Genomic DNA, 19,629 nt, shown 5'->3' with positions numbered 1-19,629 from the left:
TAATACTTATTTATTTTAAATGCTGACATCCAAAGCAAGCAGCTACAACCTCTTTCTCCTCTCAAACATTTGCCTTTTAAAAAACACGGAACACATTGTTGTCTATGGGCTGCCGCGACCTGCACAAGAGCTAAGGGACCGTCTACAAACTGCGCGACACAACAAAAAGGCGAATGAAGATGGGCGGGGCAAATGCTGTACGGTTCATTATATGAAAGTGTAGAGTAGTTAGTGTTTTTAACTGATTGCAAAAGACAAGAGTTCAGGAGTTTCTGACAATATTATTTTTATAAAACTTATTCTGGTAAAAACAACATAAAAATATAAAGGTTACTCTCAATTTTGTTAGTTGTATTTATAACTATTTTTAGTTGAATATATTTTACACATCTTTAAAGCTTTACAGTAAGAAGCAAACAGTAATACGGATTGTATTTTCTGCAATACAATGTAATATAATGGTAATGGTTTACATAAAGGGGGTTTGGCTCATTTGCAACAACGCTAAGAGCTTTTCAAAGTAAACAAGGCATTGGAAGTAATTAATATTGTTATAACAAAGATTCAGCAAGAAACAGATAAATAAAAAATATATAATGAGAAAAAAAAACATTAAACTAAAATCAGTTAAAAATACAACTTAAATAATTAGACAGTAACATTTATAATTGATTATTCAACTGAGTCCAACTGTGGTGCCACCTGCTGAAAGAAATGTGTAGATGTATTAGTTTCAAAAGGAGCCACAATATAATGTAAACCTTTTAATACTATCATCCAGAGACTGTAAAAAAGACAGGCTATGCTATCATCTGACAAATCTTAAATGTTTTAATAACGGTTCTGTATACTCAACTAAAATTAAAGAAACCTATGGTTACTACCCACCAATGACAGTATTACTATCAACAGTAAAACAGAAGCAGAAACCCTGAAAGCCCACTGTTAAACTGCAGGTCAAATGACAGTCAGACTTGCAAAATGGACTACAAGTGATTATTTGATAAAATATATACTCAATTTAAACACACTTTCTTACAAAATCAGCATACTTACTTACTGTAAGGTTTAAGATATATTAAATATATTCAACTAAAACAGTTACATATAGAACAAAAAATTGAAAGTAAGCTTTATATTTTTATATTGTTTTTGACAAAACTATTATTATAAAAAAATATTGTCAGGAATTTCTGAACTCCCTTAGCTCTTGTGCAGGTCGCGGCAGCCCATAGACAACAATGTGTTCCGTGGTTTTTAAAAGGCAAATGTTTGAGAGGAGAAAGAGGTAGCTGCTTGCTTTGGATGTCAGCATTTAAAACAAGTATTAATCATTTTGCACACACAGTTCAAAAGCTATTGAAGAAAGAAATCCGAATGTGCGAATATGACACCAAATTTACCGGAGTCCTGATCAATTCACATTATGATATATATGTATATGGGCCATTCCACCGATTGGGTGCCATTTCTCTCTCCAGTAAATTACATGCACATAGTGTCTTGTACATTGATCTAATTGCAAAAGTAAGATATGTAATTAAACTATTAATAGAAACTACTTACAACACTGAAAAATAGCATTTGTTACCTGTCCCCCACTCTCTAACTATAAACTTTACCATGAAATATAATTATTAAAATCCTTCAGAGATATATTTCTTGTTTGTGTTGTTGTTTGACTCCAAATCCCATCTATGCATTAAAAATATTTGTAAAATAAATAAATCTATTATATTTAAGTTAAAATACACATTTTAGTTGTGTTCCTGGGTTTCACTCAGTTCTGTTACTGTAACACATTACAGCATCTGAAACATCTGGAACATTCTACAACAAGTCACATCTACAACAGGAAGTGACGTCAGCTGGTTCTTCTGAAGATCATGGGAAGACCGTAATGAAGTTTCCTCAATAGGTTTTTCTGTATACTTGATCTTATTGTAACTGTGATTGAGAAGGTCAATCTCAACACTCAGTCCTGTTACCTAAATTAATTCTTAGATCTTATTTGTTTATTTTTTAAATACAAATGTTGGGAAAATCACTAGAATGTGCTCATGCTATTAGCATAGCCGCCATTTAGCTATTTTTTATTTTTTTGCTAATTGTATGCAAAAAATTCCTATTCGAATTTCTGTTAATGCTCATTCCTGTTACTTTAACTCCTGTTACTCAAAACATAAAAAGTAACAGGAATAAGTGCCAGTAACAGAAGGAAATTTTTTGTCCTAAATATCAATTACTTGAACATGCAGTCAACCATTTCTTTAAAATAAAGACTTTCTTGAGAGAAAATCAAAGGAATTAGTGAACTTGCTTTTAAACATGCTTTTTACTTTCACATGAGTTTTGTAAACATCTTTAGATAAGAAAAAATAAATAATGCTGCCTGAGTCAGTACATGTTTTCAATAGTTAAATATATGTGTTATTAGATTCAGAGTTTTCCTTCAAATTATGCCAGAACAATAAAAACAACAATAACAATAATAGCATTAATAATAATAGCATTATTCATAAAAATAATTAAAAATAATTATGATAATAACATTAATGGCATTGATAATGTTTGTTTGTGGCTCTGGGTCTTTCTCCTGGTTGGAGCATCTTGTAATTTTATGCAGCTTTGATTTCAAGGTTAAAAAGCGAATAGTCTTGATCACAATGTACTGCAGTAAAACGGTTTGTTATAGGAACATATTAGGAAGGTTTGGGTTATCTAACGTTAAAATTAATTGTTATCAAATTGCACTCTGAAACCTAAAGTCACATGAGTCTAAAATATGTTGGCTTTCTAGTGTAGACCATTATTGTTTTTATGTTATATATGAATATAAACCAGACATTACACTCATAATTTCATTTTAAAGTTTTCTGACAACAGCAATCAGTACTGCGTAATATAAGGTAACATGTTTAGCTGGTAAATTTAGCTTTAAATTGATTTTTCTAATAATAAACAGAGGTCCAGACAGTGTTGCAATTTGTTTATTTGTTTGTAGTTTGTTTGTTTGTTTGTTGTTGTAAGTTACTGTACGCACTGAGGAATCAGCCGCTCCTACACCTTTGATTTCACAATGTCAAATTGACTGCCGAGCCATTGAAATTGAGTAAAAAAAACTAGGAGATGTGTGTTTAAATTGCATTAATTGCAGTTTTTGATGTGTGATGTTTTGATGTCTGATGTCGGATCTTCGTTGAAAATGTAAGAATGTTCAGTGAGGACAGGCAAATATTATATGAACAGACACTTAGTTCTGTTTATTGATGACTACTGTGCAAGTAAGCAGAGGGGCTGCAACACAAAGTTGGGATTTTTTTATCACTTTGTAATGTTGCCATTTCATCTCACAAAACTTAAACAACGTTTTTGCTCAAAGCAAAGAGCTGAAGTGATTCCCATGTAATTTTGTGCTTTTTTTTAATGCAAACACATTTTAAGGTGAGCAACAGTGTCTTTTTCTAAACTCTCCAAAAATTAAATGGTTTAGCTGGTGTATCAGTGAGACCAGGGTGGTTGACTGCTTTATTGTTTGTGTTGACTGTGGGCTCTTTTCATGTGTTTAGATGATAAAATATGAAATATCTTAAAGCCCTACAGTGGTCTGTCACCTCACTAGGCTGAGATACTTTACATTAATAACTTTATTATAATATTATAGGACCACTATTACAATTAACCTGCGATGAATTGTCTGGCAGGATTGGCTCCGGCTCCCCCACGACCCTAAATGGATTTAGCAGTTATTGTTGAGTAAATATTACAATTCATTAATTGTTCTGTATCACTCTTAAATAATGTTGTATGAACCCCCTATATTGTCTTACTTTTTTTTGTTTGTTTGTTTCTTTAATTACTGTGTTCTCTATCTATCTCTTTTACATGTATGAAGATGTCCTGTTCCTGATGTTCCCAGCCTGGCTCTCCACTGCCCGCTGTGTTGCATCCCTGCTCTACAACCCTGCACTGATCAAATACACTGCATATTTACCCATCACCTTTACACACTTATAACTCAGAACCTGTTTATATATTAGCTATAGCTCTTTATTATCAATTATGTGCTCATCATCCTTTCACATTCATTACTCAGAACCTGTTTCTACATTAGTTATAGCTCCACAGTATCTCTATACTGTTGTTTTGTTCTGTTATTTGTTTGGTGTTTGTTGTTTGTTTGTACTGAGCTGGTCGACCCGAGTAGGATGGGTTCCTCTGACTGAGTCTTGATTCCTCCTAATGTTTCTTCCTATTAATGTAGGGAAGTTTTTCTTGCCACTGTTGTCTCCACAATCTCTGTGGTGCTGCTCATAAGAGGCATGGACCTGTTTTTCTCTGTAAAACTGCTTATTGACAACTTCAGTTGTAAAAATGCACTATATAAATAAAATTTAGTTAAATTGAATTGAACTGTTTTACAATACTAATTCTTCTCATTACAGGTAACAGTGTGTGTTTTTTAGGGGCCTCTGAGACAAGAGAATTTAAAACTGCTCCTGGACAGGATTGACATAAAGCCCCTGTGTGCAGAGATCATTTTTAGGAGGCATTTTTATGGTAAATATTATATTGTAGTGCTGGACAACAGGTTGCCAGTGTAATCCATGGGTCCACCGAATGAAGGTTCTTGGTGTAGTGGGTCTCAATTAATAGAGATACAGGGTATACTTAGTCTTGTACTCTTACTCTTTATACACTGAAATTCCTCCCCATTTATTTTAATGATATTATGGCCTGTAGAGGGATACATATGCAGATCGCTTCCGGTCTTTCTTAAAGTAATCAGTGTTTTTAAACAATTCCATTATTTTCTCACACATTTCTTACAAACGGAAGGTCCTCTGCCTGCCTTTCTATCTTTAATGCCAAATTATGATTACAGCTACCTGTTGATCAGCATTATTAATCATTCTTTGTATATTGACCCTAAATTGACTCATTTTAATTTGGAATGTATTGCAGAATAGAAATTAAGAAATTAACTGAAGTTGACCAGAAAAAAACATGAAGTTTTTTCTGTACTCTCCAGATTCTGATTTAGAATATTCAAGTTAGATATTTAATTTCATTTTCCCGTGACTCGGTGATGCAGTGCTGTTTGTTTTGTGTTGCTTTTAAACAGTAAATGCTCCAGTGTTGACAGGTAGAGGCAGAGGCTGGAGGTGCTGCTGGTGGTGGGGCTGTCTGTGAGGTTCTATAGGGAGCGCGAGAGGCTTCGTGTGGAGACTTGACCAACATCAGCAGCTTAGAGAACTCCAACGGCCTAAGAGTTACGTAATTATGTTATATATATTGTAAAATTCTGTGTTTAGGAATATTTGACACGCGATTTTCTCTTTTTTCTCTCAACAGTTTTATTAACACTTTACCCACTGAGGGGCTTACTGTAATCCGTTTAAAAAGCGCGTGCGTAAAGTGTTGGTGATGCTAAAACGTGCTCAGGGTGAAGAATGGGAGAGTGATAGGAATGAGGTGATTGGAAACAGGTGGGCGGGGCCTTTGTGGCGCCCTCGCTTCTATGGCAACGCGATAAATCGGCATCCTCCTGAATATTCATGAAGCCCGAAGCAGCCTCAGTATCGTGGTCGGCTGGCTGCGCGCTGTTGTTGCTGTGGTTTGAAGAGCGGAAAGGGTTTTTTGGGGTCGTGTTTTTAGGGGGTGGGGGTGTCTCACTCTCCGTGACCTCGACGGGCGCTCTCGCGCTGTCTCTGGAAGTCTGAGAGCAGCTTTTATCGTTTCTGACTTTGCGCGGTCGGTTCTTAATGGAGCTGAGCGGCGCTGTGAAAGCCTGGAGCAGCAGCAGCAACAGCAGCAGTCCGGAGGCAAAGCAGCGCGGCGGGGCCGTGTAGACCTGACTGACAGGTGGAGGCAGGCAGGTTCTGGAGGTGCTGTATGTAGCGCAGCGCCGTTCCGCGGTGTCATGCGCTCCAGTGCGGGGTTAGGGAGCGCGGGCTACTGGGGGGCATCGTGCGGCCACTGAGAAGCAGCAGCAGCAGCGGCAGCGGCTTCCGTTCTCAGACACGCGGTGTGTGGTGCTGAGAGCGGGTGGCTGAGACTGACCGGATGGACAGGCTGCACTCCTCCATGCGCAAAAGGCTGTACAGTCTGCCCCAGCACATCGGCCACAGAGCTGCGGGCATGGGGGACGGCGAGGACGGGGACAAGGACGCGCGCAGGAAGAGCCTGCGGATGAAGGCGCTACCCTCGGCCGGCGCCGCGGAGCCCCGGAGCGCGGACCCTGCCGTAGCCGAGACGGACGTGGGGCGGGCGGCCAAGGCGAGCTCCAACGGGGACTGCCGGCGTTTCCGCGATAGCCTGTCGTCTCTGGCCGGCCGCCACGTGCACGAGCCCGAGCCGCCGGCCGAAGAGAAGCGCCTGATCGCGGAGACAGACGCCAGCAGCCCCAGCGAGGAGTGCAGCCCCCCTGGGCCGTGCGGAGGGACGCCGAGGGGCGCGGGGGGCTTCGGGGCAGCTGCTGGAGCCGCTGGAGCTGAACAGCAACAGCAGCCTGCCTTCGTCAAGCTGGACGGAATCGAGCACATCTTAGCGGACGACGAGAGGTTTTACCAGGAGGGCGGCTTCATGCACAGGCAGTTCGGAGCCATGCTCCAGCCCGGGGTCAACAAGTTCTCCCTCAGGATGTTCGGCAGCGAGAAGGCCGTCGAGCGCGAGCAGGAGCGGGTTAAGTCTGCTGGCTTCTGGATCATCCACCCCTACAGTGACTTCAGGTACTTCTAGGACTAAGGGCTACCACACACACACACACACACACACACACACACACACACACACACACACACAGGGGTATCTGTGGATTTTGTGAGTATAATATTACTTACGTCTACTATATTCACCTAAAAAACTGGAGGCTCAACCAGTGAATGAAAGAGTAAAACTCTAAAAAGTAATTCCATTATTTTAATTATTATTATTATTAGGTTCACTCTGGCTGGTTGTTTATAGAAACAGGAGTGATGAAAGAGACTAGGAAGTTTGGACATTGGCTCAGAATCTATCTAATGTAAAAGCTGCCACACACACACATACATATAAAGCCTGCAGGTATGAGATTTAAACCCAACTCTGCTCTATGGCATGTTGAATATATATATATATATATATATATATATATATATATATATATATATATATATATATATATATATATATATATATATATGTATTTATGTTCAGATATGTTTTGTGGTGAAAACAGGCATCAGGAAACTACTCTTGAGGCAGTCAGGAGATTTAAGAGCACAAAGACCCAAATTCCAAACCCATACTGAAAACACTTCCCAAATCTCACACTTTTCAGTTCTGCTGCTTGATACTACAGTATAAAAAAAGTATTCTTCCTTTTCCACTTTCTACTCACTTTCACTCCTTCTTAATGAAGTTGTGTCCTTGAGGATGACATTGACCACCATACATTTGGTGTATGGTACCCAGATGCTCTTCAGTGGTGGCTCATATGTACACACACACACAAGGCTATATGTTTGATAGCGTGGGTGGTGGTGGGATTTGGGCCAGTTCTAGTGCAACTGGAGAAAATCATTGCCCTGGGAATATCCGTTTGACAGTGTCTGGGCATAATGTGATTGCTTTAATAGCACTGGTAATTACGTAGCGTGGGGCATTTAATTTAGTATGTTTATGCAAATTGTGGACCATTCTGTTGTAGCTTAAAACTGAATAAAATAATTATATTTAAATTATAATTATTCTAAATTATTCTAAAATATATTAAAACCTTATTTAGCAAATAAGGTAGAACTACACAGTACACATAAATTACCCATTGACTAAGAATAACAGATTGAAGCACTCAAAAACTGATTGATTAACATTTTGTTTTTGTGTATAAAACATAAAAAATGAAAAAATTCTCTTTCTCTAGTTTTATAACTAGACACCTAAATAATTGTTTAATACATCAGCGTAATCTAAGCAGGCTTTAAATAGAGTAAAAAAAAATAAACAATTCTGCTGATACCAATATATTAATGCATCTCTAATTTACAGAAAGAATTGTAGCTTAGTACCCTCCTACATATACCCCCCATTTTTACCACTATTTTACCATAAGCTGTAAAACGGAAAGAAAAGGAGACTGTAGCATTCTCAAAAACGACATGAGAGTTACAGAATAAGAAGGTGGTGTTATCTCCTCATGCTTCCTGCAGCCTGTTGTCGTGTTGTGCAACCTTCGGTCCAACCCCCTTCACATCTAACCACGTGACCTGAGCTTCTAAAACACAGTCATATTGGGGTTGCATATTTAAACCTGTGTGTCGGATGCGCAGTTAATGTTGATGTGTCTGAAGAGGGGCTCTGCTTGGCCTCTTCTGCTCGTTGACTCAGTGATTTAGAGGGCTGCAATTAAAATCGTCCCTCTCACCCTGTCCGTGTGGTGAATTATCTATATCACTGTAATTTAGTCATTTGCTTGATGCCTTTACCCTTTACTCAGGTCATGGCATCGCAGACTGTGCACTCAATGCAGCTCCTGCTCAGCCACAATGCTGTTCTAATGAGCTCCACTGAACTCTCCCGGCTGATGGCACAGCACGGTTTGGACACAGCCAATTCGCATAAAGCGATAATAAGAGCAATTGAAATGTCAAAACAGTGCAAACAGGGTTCTCCACTCCAGCTTTACAGAACTCACCTCGTGAACTGTTTTCAGAACTTCTGGTCATTAACACATACAATTGAAATACCCTTTTACAGGTGTAGACCTTAACCTTTTACAACAACAGAAAGTGCAACATAGTGTCATACTTACACATTAGAGTACAAATTGTTACTGAATAACAATATTGCTTATATGTTTTCCACCATATCTCCTGCATTTTCATCACACAGTAGAATATTTCCCTATACTTATAAAAGAAACAGCTAATGATTTATAATAAAAACCAATAGGCAGGGATTAAATGCCTGCTGCCTCCTAAACTTGGTACCTCCAATGCAGTTGTTTTTCACTTTTTGACATCCTTGTTTTATCTGGAAGTTGTTCGTGTACAGAAATGTACAGTATGTGTACAGTAACGTAACCTTTTCCTTTACTGGCAAATTTAGGTCAGCCTAGCCTAAAACTCACATCTTGCAATTCTCATGGAGGAAACAAATATCTGCTCCCAAGCTGTTTTCTTCATGATCCATTTACAAACTGTGACCCCATGAATTTGTACATGTCAGTGTATAAACAGTATAATTATTTGTTCTCTATAAATATACAGGAATAAGATTATCTTTTGTATATATACATTGCAAGTCAGCCATTTAACCCATTGGTAATTGTGAAAATACACACTCACACTAGTAAATAGTAGAGTGCACATAGCCTCAGCAGTGGGCAGATATTTCAATGCTTGGGGAGCAGTTGGAGGTAAGGCATCTTGTCCAGGGACATTTTAGCTGTAAACACTGTTCCTGCACATCCTGCCCCTTTAGGCGTTTGACGTAAAAACCTTTTGGCCCAGGTCCTTTCCTTTAACCATTTAGGCCATCATGCCATCACTGGTGAATTATTCTGATATAAACACTTAGGTTACAGTTACACTTATCTATGTAATCTCAATGCACACATTTTGAAAATGTTCATATAATATTATAAAAAACATGAAAAAGTTAGTTAGCCTAAGTAAACAAAACTGTAAAAAACATTTTTAACAAGTCAGATGCGCTGGATGATAATCTACACAGATTTCTCTCCTGAAAACTGTTTATTTGGGTGAGTATATTTACAGTAAGCTTAAAGTTCCAGTATTTTCAACAGGACAGTTAGCAGCAGTGCAAGCCGCGGATAGTAGTGCTTGTAAATGTCAGCTGACAGCGCTACACTGCGGAACCCTGAGTATTCTGGTAACCCAGGGCTCTATCAGCAAGCGGTTCATCCCTGTAGCTTGTTTTAACATGGTAAACACGTAGACTACAGTTCGATATACTCCCCCCTGACCGGCAAAAGAGAGTAGGACTGTGGTTAGCGGCTAAAGCTAATGCTGCTGCACCCAGCCTTATTGCTGGAGAAACTTAACTAAAACTCCTTTAATAACACTGTATTTCAGTACAGTGACTTTATTGCTTCTTAATACTTGACTGGTAAAATGTATACATAAGATGCATTAGATTTTAAGGCATTTTGGGGAAAATTTTAAGGATTTTAAGTGCACCTTATAGTGCAAAAAAATACAGTGCATTTTCCATGGCTTTACACTGCTCCTCTGGCCTTGTGTGGTGCATTTATGGTTCAATCCCTCTTTAAGTGAGCCACGGTTATGGCCAACAACCTTAAAAAGAAGACTACTAAGCAAAATAAAAATGATTAAATCTTCATACCTGTTTTCTGGTTGTTTCAGTGACACTTCTCATCACAGTGGCCTACATCACCTGAAGTTTATTCACACATACTGTAGTTGATGCAAATTCCACTTATTTTATTTTTTTTGAAGCTGACATTTCATAATTGTGCAAAATGTTTTGACAAGTTTGAATGAAAACCTGGCTAGTATATTTATGGCACTCTTATTAAAAATAATAATAAGTATGATACTACTCTGGGCTTTAATATAGGTTAGAGTATTTAGTATATTGTGTTACAGTTGTCATATAGAGTGCAGTGATTATAATGTGTAATGAGTGTGTTGGTGTTGCCCATTACCTTCTCTTATAGTTGCCTTATCTTACAGCAAAACAAGTTTTGAAATACAGGAAGATGTGATACAAAACTGATGTGGAAGATGCAAATACAGTAACATTTGTTTAAAGTTAGACTAGAAAGACTACATAGCTCCTTTAGTGCATGCAATAAAGCTGTGATCATTTTCCAAACTGAAACATCTGTTGGAGGTGTTATCTTTTGGTAAATGTGACAAATTTAAAGTTTTTTGACATGATCACACAGCCACAGCAATATCACTGTTTGTGAAATCACAAAAAGATATTGCCTGCTGTTTAAATTGCTGTTGGAGTAAACATAAAAAGTACAAAAACAAATCTTACATTAGATAGGTGACGCTGGCATTACTTGAAATAGTTCCTCACCTTATCTAGAGCCTATGGAAGCAGCACTGGAGGAATCCAGCAATACTGTCTCATGTTAAGTATTGTATAATCTGAGTCTGAGGGAAAAGAGGGATTATGAATGGCATCATAATCCACTCTATAAACTTGTTTCCAGCAGTACAGCCAAGTGGCTTCTTCCAGTTCTGCTTACAAACTAGTGAATCCCTCTGGGAAAAATCAGCTAGCAGATCCTCAGAGTGACTGGCAAGGCTTTTGGGCCCTGACACATCAAGTGGCTGTCACAGCACCAGTGCCAAGATCTCCTTAAGTTTCTTTATAGAACCTTATTTTTTTACATTTCACACGACTCTATGTGACAAATACACACATCAAGAACAGTTTTTACACAATTACCATCCTTCATTTTGAGACATTTCATACATACTGCCTAAGAATATTTTTTTTCAGGAGGTTGTGTTGATCACTTTTGTTTCCCTCGTTTGATCAGCAATTAAAGAAGTGTCTCTCAATGCTGAGCTCATTCAGCTTGATAGGGGCTGACAAGGGGAGAACCAGAGAGAAGGGTTTATAGACCAGGAAGCACTAAATACACACTTCAGGTACTAAACCTTTAAGAGCCTTAAGATTAATGGTGTGATTGAAAACCCTCTGGACATTTTAGTGCTATACTGTATTTAATTTCTCACTGAGGCCTCAGATAGAGAGTGTTTCCATTAAGGCTTTTTAGTAAATTAAGCCTTTCCTCTCTGCAGAAAAGTTGCCTGAGAGTCCAATCAGAATAAAGGTTTAGCCCAGTCACTCCTGCTCTTACAGCCAGGAGTAACTCTCGGTCTCTCCTTTCTCACTATCAGCATTACTGTGCTCTCTGAGTCTGTACCTGGTGAGGATCTTCCTCAGTGACCTCTCTCTGAGAACTGTGAGGTATGGGGCCAGGGTGTAATCACGATTGAGGACTGTGTAGCATTGCAGTTTGGATTTTTGTTGTGTAGTGTGGGTCCAGTGTGTGAGGTAATGTTGTTGTTGGGTTGTGATTTGGTTGGGTCTGATGGTCTGAGTGAGTGTGTGGTGAGGTAATGTTGTTGTTGTTGGGTTGTGATTTTGTTGGGTCTGGTGGTCTGAGTGAGTGTGTGGTGAGGTAATGTTGTTGTTGGGTTGTGATTTGGTTGGGTCTGATGGTCTGAGTGAGTGTGTGGTGAGGTAATGTTGTTGTTGGGTTGTGATTTGGTTGGGTCTGATGGTCTGAGTGAGTGTGGGGTGAGGTAATGTTGTTGGGTTGTGATTTGGTTGGGTCTGATGGTCTGAGTGAGTGTGGGGTGAGGTAATGTTGTTGTTGTTGGGTTGTGATTTGGTTGGGTCTGGTGGTCTGAGTGAGTGTGTGGTGAGGTAATGTTGTTGGGTTGTGATTTGGTTGGGTCTGATGGTCTGAGTGAGTGTGTGGTGAGGTAATGTTGTTGTTGGGTTGTGATTTGGTTGGGTCTGATGGTCTGAGTGAGTGTGGGGTGAGGTAATGTTGTTGTTGTTGGGTTGTGATTTTGTTGGGTCTGATGGTCTAAGTGAGTGTGTGGTGAGGTAATGTTGTTGTTGGGTTGTGATTTGGTTGGGTCTGATGGTCTGAGTGAGTGTGGGGTGAGGTAATGTTGTTGTTGGGTTGTGATTTGGTTGGGTCTGATGGTCTGAGTGAGTGTGGGGTGAGGTAATGTTGTTGTTGGGTTGTGATTTTGTTGGGTCTGATGGTCTGAGTGAGTGTGTGGTGAGGTAATGTTGTTGTTGGGTTGTGATTTGGTTGGGTCAGATGGTCTGAGTGAGTGTGGGGTGAGGTAATGTTGTTGTTGTTGGGTTGTGATTTTGTTGGGTCTGATGGTGTGAGTGAGTGTGTGGTGAGGTAATGTTGTTGCTCGGCTGTGATTTGGTTGGGTCTGATGGTCTGAGTGAGTGTGTGGTGAGGTAATGTTGTTGTTGGGTTGTGATTTGGTTGGGTCAGATGGTCTGAGTGAGTGTGGGGTGAGGTAATGTTGTTGTTGTTGGGTTGTGATTTTGTTGGGTCTGATGGTGTGAGTGAGTGTGTGGTGAGGTAATGTTGTTGTTGTTGGGTTGTGATTTGGTTGGGTCTGATGGTCTGAGTGAGTGTGTGGTGAGGTAATGTTGTTGTTGGGTTGTGATTTTGTTGGGTCTGGTGGTCTGAGTGAGTGTGTGGTGAGGTAATGTTGTTGTTGTTGGGTTGTGATTTTGTTGGGTCTGGTGGTCTGAGTGAGTGTGGGGTGAGGTAATGTTGTTGTTGGGTTGTGATTTGGTTGGGTCTGATGGTCTGAGTGAGTGTGTGGTGAGGTAATGTTGTTGTTGGGTTGTGATTTTGTTGGGTCTGATGGTCTGAGTGAGTGTGGGGTGAGGTAATGTTGTTGTTGTTGGGTTGTGATATTGTTGGGTCTGATGGTCTGAGTGAGTGTGTGGTGAGGTAATGTTGTTGTTGGGTTGTGATTTGGTTGGGTCAGATGGTCTGAGTGAGTGTGGGGTGAGGTAATGTTGTTGTTGGGTTGTGATTTTGTTGGGTCTGATGGTGTGAGTGAGTGTGTGGTGAGGTAATGTTGTTGTTGTTGGGTTGTGATTTGGTTGGGTCTGATGGTCTGAGTGAGTGTGTGGTGAGGTAATGTTGTTGTTGGGTTGTGATTTTGTTGGGTCTGGTGGTCTGAGTGAGTGTGTGGTGAGGTAATGTTGTTGTTGTTGGGTTGTGATTTTGTTGGGTCTGGTGGTCTGAGTGAGTGTGGGGTGAGGTAATGTTGTTGTTGGGTTGTGATTTGGTTGGGTCTGATGGTCTGAGTGAGTGTGTGGTGAGGTAATGTTGTTGTTGGGTTGTGATTTTGTTGGGTCTGATGGTCTGAGTGAGTGTGGGGTGAGGTAATGTTGTTGTTGTTGGGTTGTGATATTGTTGGGTCTGATGGTCTGAGTGAGTGTGTGGTGAGGTAATGTTGTTGTTGGGTTGTGATTTGGTTGGGTCAGATGGTCTGAGTGAGTGTGGGGTGAGGTAATGTTGTTGTTGTTGGGTTGTGATTTTGTTGGGTCTGATGGTGTGAGTGAGTGTGTGGTGAGGTAATGTTGTTGCTCGGCTGTGATTTGGTTGGGTCTGATGGTCTGAGTGAGTGTGTGGTGAGGTAATGTTGTTGTTGGGTTGTGATTTGGTTGGGTCAGATGGTCTGAGTGAGTGTGGGGTGAGGTAATGTTGTTGTTGTTGGGTTGTGATTTTGTTGGGTCTGATGGTGTGAGTGAGTGTGTGGTGAGGTAATGTTGTTGTTGTTGGGTTGTGATTTGGTTGGGTCTGATGGTCTGAGTGAGTGTGTGGTGAGGTAATGTTGTTGTTGGGTTGTGATTTTGTTGGGTCTGGTGGTCTGAGTGAGTGTGTGGTGAGGTAATGTTGTTGTTGTTGGGTTGTGATTTTGTTGGGTCTGGTGGTCTGAGTGAGTGTGGGGTGAGGTAATGTTGTTGTTGGGTTGTGATTTGGTTGGGTCTGATGGTCTGAGTGAGTGTGTGGTGAGGTAATGTTGTTGTTGGGTTGTGATTTTGTTGGGTCTGATGGTCTGAGTGAGTGTGGGGTAAGGTAATGTTGTGGTTGTTGGGTTGTGATATTGTTGGGTCTGATGGTCTGAGTGAGTGTGTGGTGAGGTAATGTTGTTGCTCGGTTGTGATTTTGTTGGGTCTGATGGTCTGAGTGAGTGTGTGGTGAGGTAATGTTGTTGTTGGGTTGTGATTTGGTTGGGTCAGATGGTCTGAGTGAGTGTGGGGTGAGGTAATGTTGTTGTTGTTGGGTTGTGATTTTGTTGGGTCTGATGGTCTGAATGAGTGTGGTGAGGTAATGTTGTTGGGTTGTGATTTGGTTGGGTCTGATGGTCTGAGTGAGTGTGTGGTGAGGTAATGTTGTTGTTGGGTTGTGATTTTGTTGGGTCTGATGGTCTGAGTGAGTGTGGGGTGAGGTAATGTTGTTGTTGGGTTGTGATTTGGTTGGGTCTGATGGTCTGAGTGAGTGTTGGGTGAGGTAATGTTGTTGTTGTTGGGTTGTGATTTGGTTGGGTCTGATGGTCTGAGTGAGTGTGTGGTGAGGTAATGTTGTTGTTGGGTTGTGATTTGGTTGGGTCTGATGGTCTGAGTGAGTGTGGGGTGAGGTAATGTTGTTGTTGGGTTGTGATTTTGTTGGGTCTGGGGGTCTGAGTGAGTGTGTGGTGAGGTAATGTTGTTGTTGTTGGGTTGTGATTTGGTTGGGTCTGATGGTCTGAGTGAGTGTGTGGTGAGGTAATGTTGTTGTTGGGTTGTGATTTTGTTGGGTCTGATGGTCTGAGTGAGTGTGTGGTGAGGTAATGTTGTTGGGTTGTGATTTGGTTGGGTCTGATGGTCTGAGTGAGTCTGGGGTGAGGTAATGTTGTTGTTGGGTTGTGATTTGGTTGGGTCTGATGGTCTGAGTGAGTGTGTGGTGAGGTAATGTTGTTGTTGTTGGGTTGTGATTTTGTTGGGTCTGATGGTCTGAGTGAGTGTGTGGTGAGGTAATGTTGTTGGGTTGTGATTTGGTTGGGTCTGATGGTCTGAGTGAGTGTGTGGTGAGGTAATGTTGTTGGGTTGTGATTTTGTTGGGTCTGATGGTCTGAGTGAGTGTGGGGTGAGGTAATGTTGTTGTTGGGTTGTGATTTGGTTGGGTCTGATGGTCTGAGTGAGTGTGGGGTGAGGTAATGTTGTTGTTGTTGGGTTGTGATTTTGTTGGGTCTGATGGTCTAAGTGAGTGTGTGGTGAGGTAATGTTGTTGTTGGGTTGTGATTTGGTTGGGTCTGATGGTCTGAGTGAGTGTGGGGTGAGGTAATGTTGTTGTTGGGTTGTGATTTGGTTGGGTCTGATGGTCTGAGTGAGTGTGGGGTGAGGTAATGTTGTTGTTGGGTTGTGATTTTGTTGGGTCTGATGGTCTGAGTGAGTGTGTGGTGAGGTAATGTTGTTGTTGGGTTGTGATTTGGTTGGGTCAGATGGTCTGAGTGAGTGTGGGGTGAGGTAATGTTGTTGTTGTTGGGTTGTGATTTTGTTGGGTCTGATGGTGTGAGTGAGTGTGTGGTGAGGTAATGTTGTTGCTCGGCTGTGATTTGGTTGGGTCTGATGGTCTGAGTGAGTGTGTGGTGAGGTAATGTTGTTGTTGGGTTGTGATTTGGTTGGGTCAGATGGTCTGAGTGAGTGTGGGGTGAGGTAATGTTGTTGTTGTTGGGTTGTGATTTTGTTGGGTCTGATGGTGTGAGTGAGTGTGTGGTGAGGTAATGTTGTTGTTGTTGGGTTGTGATTTGGTTGGGTCTGATGGTCTGAGTGAGTGTGTGGTGAGGTAATGTTGTTGTTGGGTTGTGATTTTGTTGGGTCTGGTGGTCTGAGTGAGTGTGTGGTGAGGTAATGTTGTTGTTGTTGGGTTGTGATTTTGTTGGGTCTGATGGTCTGAATGAGTGTGTGGTGAGGTAATGTTGTTGTTGGGTTGTGATTTTGTTGGGTCTGATGGTCTGAGTGAGTGTGTGGTGAGGTAATGTTGTTGTTGGGTTGTGATTTTGTTGGGTCTGATGGTCTGAGTGAGTGTGTGGTGAGGTAATGTTGTTGTTGTTGGGTTGTGATTTTGTTGGGTCTGATGGTCTGAGTGAGTGTGTGGTGAGGTAATGTTGTTGTTGGGTTGTGATTTTGTTGGGTCTGATGGTCTGAGTGAGTGTGTGGTGAAGTAATGTTGTTGCTCGGTTGTGATTTGGTTGGGTCTGATGGTCTGAGTGATTGTGTGGTGAGGTAATGTTGTTGTTGGGTTGTGATTTGGTTGGGTCAGATGGTCTGAGTGAGTGTGGGGTGAGGTAATGTTGTTGTTGTTGGGTTGTGATATTGTTGGGTCTGATGGTCTGAGTGAGTGTGTGGTGAGGTAATGTTGTTGCTCGGTTGTGATTTTGTTGGGTCTGATGGTCTGAGTGAGTGTGTGGTGAGGTAATGTTGTTGTTGGGTTGTGATTTGGTTGGGTCAGATGGTCTGAGTGAGTGTGGGGTGAGGTAATGTTGTTGTTGTTGGGTTGTGATTTTGTTGGGTCTGATGGTCTGAATGAGTGTGGTGAGGTAATGTTGTTGGGTTGTGATTTGGTTGGGTCTGATGGTCTGAGTGAGTGTGTGGTGAGGTAATGTTGTTGTTGGGTTGTGATTTTGTTGGGTCTGATGGTCTGAGTGAGTGTGGGGTGAGGTAATGTTGTTGTTGGGTTGTGATTTGGTTGGGTCTGATGGTCTGAGTGAGTGTTGGGTGAGGTAATGTTGTTGTTGTCGGGTTGTGATTTGGTTGGGTCTGATGGTCTGAGTGAGTGTGTGGTGAGGTAATGTTGTTGTTGGGTTGTGATTTGGTTGGGTCTGATGGTCTGAGTGAGTGTGGGGTGAGGTAATGTTGTTGTTGGGTTGTGATTTTGTTGGGTCTGGGGGTCTGAGTGAGTGTGTGGTGAGGTAATGTTGTTGTTGTTGGGTTGTGATTTGGTTGGGTCTGATGGTCTGAGTGAGTGTGTGGTGAGGTAATGTTGTTGTTGGGTTGTGATTTTGTTGGGTCTGATGGTCTGAGTGAGTGTGTGGTGAGGTAATGTTGTTGTTGTTGGGTTGTGATTTTGTTGGGTCTGGTGGTCTGAGTGAGTGTGGGGTGAGGTAATGTTGTTGTTGGGTTGTGATTTTGTTGGGTCTGGTGGTCTGAGTGAGTGTGTGGTGAGGTAATGTTGTTGTTGGGTTGTGATTTGGTTGGGTCTGATGGTCTGAGTGAGTCTGGGGTGAGGTAATGTTGTTGTTGGGTTGTGATTTGGTTGGGTCTGATGGTCTGAGTGAGTGTGTGGTGAGGTAATGTTGTTGTTGTTGGGTTGTGATTTGGTTGGGTCTGATGGTCTGAGTGAGTGTGGGGTGAGGTAATGTTGTTGTTGTTGGGTTGTGATTTTGTTGGGTCTGGTGGTCTGAGTGAGTGTGGGGTGAGGTAATGTTGTTGTTGTTGGGTTGTGATTTGGTTGGGTCTGATGGTCTGAGTGAGTGTGTGGTGAGGTAATGTTGTTGTTGGGTTGTGATTTTGTTGGGTCTGATGGTCTGAGTGAGTGTGGGGTGAGGTAATGTTGTTGTTGTTGGGTTGTGATTTTGTTGGGTCTGATGGTCTGAGTGAGTGTGTGGTGAGGTAATGTTGTTGTTGGGTTGTGATTTTGTTGGGTCTGATGGTCTGAGTGAGTGTGTGGTGAAGTAATGTTGTTGCTCGGTTGTGATTTGGTTGGGTCTGATGGTCTGAGTGATTGTGTGGTGAGGTAATGTTGTTGTTGGGTTGTGATTTGGTTGGGTCAGATGGTCTGAGTGAGTGTGGGGTGAGGTAATGTTGTTGTTGTTGGGTTGTGATTTTGTTGGGTCTGATGGTCTGAATGAGTGTGTGGTGAGGTAATGTTGTTGTTGGGTTGTGATTTTGTTGGGTCTGATGGTCTGAGTGAGTGTGTGGTGAGGTAATGTTGTTGTTGGGTTGTGATTTTGTTGGGTCTGATGGTCTGAGTGAGTGTGTGGTGAGGTAATGTTGTTGTTGTTGGGTTGTGATTTGGTTGGGTGTGATGGTCTGAGTGAGTGTGTGGTGAGGTAATGTTGTTGTTGGGTTGTGATTTGGTTGGGTCTGATGGTCTGAGTGAGTGTGTGGTGAGGTAATGTTGTTGTTGGTGAGTTGTGATTTGGTTGGGTCTGATGGTCTGAGTGAGTGTGGGGTGAGGTAATGTTGTTGTTGTTGGGTTGTGATTTGGTTGGGTCTGATGGTCTGAGTGAGTGTGGGGTGAGGTAATGTTGTTGTTGTTGGGTTGTGATTTGGTTGGGTCTGATGGTCTGAGTGAGTGTGGGGTGAGGTAATGTTGTTGGGTTGTGATTTGGTGTGGTCTGATGGTCTGAGTGAGTGTGGGGTGAGGTAATGTTGTTGTTGTTGGGTTGTGATTTTGTTGGGTCTGGTGGTCTGAGTGAGTGTGTGGTGAGGAATGTTGTTGTTGTTGGGTTGTGATTTTGTTGGGTCTGGTGGTCTGAGTGAGTGTGTGGTGAGGTAATGTTGTTGTTGGGTTGTGATTTGGTTGGGTCTGATGGTCTGAGTGAGTGTGTGGTGAGGTAATGTTGTTGTTGGGTTGTGATTTGGTTGGGTCTGGTGGTCTGAGTGAGTGTGTGGTGAGGTAATGTTGTTGTTGTTGGGTTGTGATTTGGTTGGGTCTGATGGTCTGAGTGAGTGTGTGGTGAGGTAATGTTGTTGGGTTGTGATTTTGTTGGGTCTAGTGGTCTGAGTGAGTGTGTGGTGAGGTAATGTTGTTGTTGTTGGGTTGTGATTTGGTTGGGTCTGATGGTCTGAGTGAGTGTGTGGTGAGGTAATGTTGTTGTTGTTGGGTTGTGATTTTGTTGGGTCTGATGGTCTGAGTGAGTGTGTGGTGAGGTAATGTTGTTGGGTTGTGATTTGGTTGGGTCTGATGGTCTGAGTGAGTGTGTGGTGAGGTAATGTTGTTGGGTTGTGATTTGGTTGGGTCTGATGGTCTGAGTGAGTGTGTGGTGAGGTAATGTTGTTGTTGGGTTGTGATTTGGTTGGGTCTGATGGTCTGAG

The 19,629-nt window shown here is 41.7% G+C and overlaps 1 protein-coding gene across 1 annotated transcript in view; it reads left to right on the top strand.

The window, feature by feature from the left end:
- Positions 1 to 5,529: 5,529 nt before the first annotated feature.
- Positions 5,530 to 19,629, top strand: part of hcn4 (hyperpolarization activated cyclic nucleotide-gated potassium channel 4) — a 243,841-nt gene continuing 229,741 nt past the window's right edge. Inside the window, exon 1 of the mRNA XM_049473599.1 lies at positions 5,530 to 6,731. Within this exon, the coding sequence (XP_049329556.1) occupies positions 6,067 to 6,731 (665 nt within the window). The 5' untranslated portion in view covers positions 5,530 to 6,066. The remainder of the gene's footprint in view (positions 6,732 to 19,629) is intronic.

The sequence above is a fragment of the Astyanax mexicanus genome, unplaced genomic scaffold (genome assembly GCF_023375975.1).
Source record: "Astyanax mexicanus isolate ESR-SI-001 unplaced genomic scaffold, AstMex3_surface scaffold_40, whole genome shotgun sequence".
Taxonomy (NCBI): Eukaryota; Metazoa; Chordata; class Actinopteri; order Characiformes; family Acestrorhamphidae; genus Astyanax; species Astyanax mexicanus.
This window is presented reverse-complemented; position numbering and strand designations above follow the sequence as displayed.